Source organism: Amphimedon queenslandica, unplaced genomic scaffold (genome assembly GCF_000090795.2).
Source record: "Amphimedon queenslandica unplaced genomic scaffold, v1.1 AMPQUscaffold_7849_Cont20204, whole genome shotgun sequence".
Lineage (NCBI taxonomy): Eukaryota > Metazoa > Porifera > Demospongiae > Haplosclerida > Niphatidae > Amphimedon > Amphimedon queenslandica.
This window is the reverse complement of record NW_003551871.1, coordinates 1-2,242: the sequence shown is the minus strand read 5'-3', so window position 1 is coordinate 2,242 and position 2,242 is coordinate 1. Positions and strand designations below refer to the sequence as shown.

The 2,242-nt window shown below is 38.5% G+C and overlaps 1 protein-coding gene across 1 annotated transcript; it reads left to right on the top strand.

Annotated features, from left to right (window-relative positions):
• Positions 1 to 1,088: 1,088 nt before the first annotated feature.
• On the top strand, positions 1,089 to 2,236 carry LOC100641701 (paired mesoderm homeobox protein 2-like). Its single transcript, XM_011410574.2, has 2 exons — positions 1,089 to 1,410; positions 1,818 to 2,236. Exons 1-2 carry the CDS (start codon positions 1,153 to 1,155, stop codon positions 2,217 to 2,219), a joined length of 660 nt encoding a protein of 219 aa, XP_011408876.1. The 5' UTR covers positions 1,089 to 1,152; the 3' UTR covers positions 2,220 to 2,236.
• Positions 2,237 to 2,242: the final 6 nt, after the last annotated feature.

Sequence of the window (2,242 nt, the reverse complement as noted above, 5' to 3'; positions counted from 1 at the left end):
TAAAGGAGAGAAGTGTACACTGTATGAACTGTAATAGTAAAAGAGAGTGAGGGAGAGAAGGAGAGAGAGAGCCTAAAAGAAGTTTACTATATGTACTATGATGGTAAGAGACCAGAGAGATAGAGAGAAAGATGTATATTATGCTATAATGGAAGAGAGAGGGAGGTGAGAAAAAAAAAGAAAGGGTATAATAGTCTAATAAAGAAAGGGTTAGGTTGTATCAAAATGCTGCTTTGTTATGCATCCTGAGGCTATTTCCTTGCAGTTTGTACAATCTTAAGTTATAGCCTCATCCCGGCCTGTTTTCATTTCTACTCACTAACAAAGTACAAATCTCTTTAGCATAACATCCACAATCAAATGTTATGACAAAGCCATACCCCATCACGCGAGTCATCAATGAGACTAACTCTACTATCAATTACAGCATCTTGCATTAAGATTATACATGCACGTACATGCATAACGGCGACTTCATAAATGATATTTCTCTCATGTTGTTTATCGAATCCCTACTCTGCTCCATTCTGGCTTCCCATGCAATTAGCTTGGTGTGTCATATAGCACGTTAGCTGGATGGACCCGTTCCTCATTCCCTTGTGCAGAGAAGCTTAAAGGCGCTTTTTAAAGTTATTTGATTATTAACTCAACTATGACAGACCTGCATAATAATATATATTTATATACATGTATGTGGGTATGATTCTAGTGCATGATATGTTAGATATTATACTGTGTATTGGCTGCTCATGGAGTGTATGTATGCTATGATAAGGCCTTCCCACCATTTAACAAGTCCAATCTTATTAACCTTTCTCCATGTTTACCACACATATAGAGTCATGCTGTGTAAACACTGCTTTGTGAGAGCCACCTGGTACTGGAACACCTCCCCCACTATCCCTCATTCACCCGGCCTGCCTGTTTATACAATCATAGATAACTTAAAGATTTTTGTCTTAATTAACTTACTTGTACAGCAATTATTTATATAAGCAATTTCACCTGCTTCTATTTTGGTTGCTGTTTAATTCTTATTTGCACACGCATTTTTAAGGATTTATAAAAATAAATAATGTACTTTTTTGCATCTCTTCCCTCCCCCCATATATACATATAGATCAAGATAATCCTGATTCTTCCAGACCTCCGATGGCCATCAAAGAAGAGTCTTACATTGAGTCCGATGACCGTGGTGAGGAGGACTATGGGCCAAGTGACGAAGAGAGTGACTCAAACTCTACCACGGATAAAGACGCTGAGCCAAAGAAGCCGAAAAGAACAAGGACAGCTTACAGCAACAGCCAATTGGACCAGCTGGAGTTGATATTTGCCACCACACATTATCCTGATGTGTTTACTAGGGAAGACCTTTCTAGGAGACTTGGCATTAGAGAAGACAGGATTCAGGTACGTGTGGAGTAGAGTATTATCTAACAACCAATTTCATCAAAAATAAAAAGGAAAGGATTTTCTATTTTTTATATTTTTTCTGATGCATATACATGCACTTATGTTGCTTTGACAGTTTGAGCTGATTGCAATCAAAGTTGGATTTTTTAACGAATTTTTAAAGTTACTCTACAATCGGGTGAAAGTCCCTGTATTGGTCAAATTTTGCTAAAATTTAGAAGAAAAAATTCTCTTTTTTATTATTTTTTTTGGTATGCATTTTTGGTAGAAATTTGACTTTTCATTATAAAAATTAGCTTTGAGGTGATGACATCTTGATGTTACTAAAAGTTAAATCACAGCACAATTTTAAAGCACAAAATTTTTCTACCCCACTAATTCCTGATCTATATTTTTATTCACAGGTTTGGTTTCAGAATCGTCGTGCTAGGTTCCGAAAACAAGAGCGTACAGGAAGCATCAGCTGTAGAAGTCGCTATCGCCAAAAACGACTCGAGAAACTCCAACACAACTTCATGCCTTCCTCTGCTGGCTACCCGCCCACACACTACCCACCAAGTGTCGTGGGTGGGGGAAATACCCTAAGCCTAGTTTCATCGCCAAGTGTCTCAACCACGTCTCCAGTTTCTTATGATTTCTCACAGAGTCAAGGGTTCTCGTTTCAGACCTCGTTTTATCCTGTCACGCCAAATTATCGTTCTTATTCCACTGGGACCGCTTTTCAGTATCCAGGGGGTCTGGCGTCTCTTTTTCAAACTGCCCCCTTCGACTGCCGAGGGAAAGTAGATGGGTCATATTACATTTAGCTCTCATTACATTTTTCACTCTC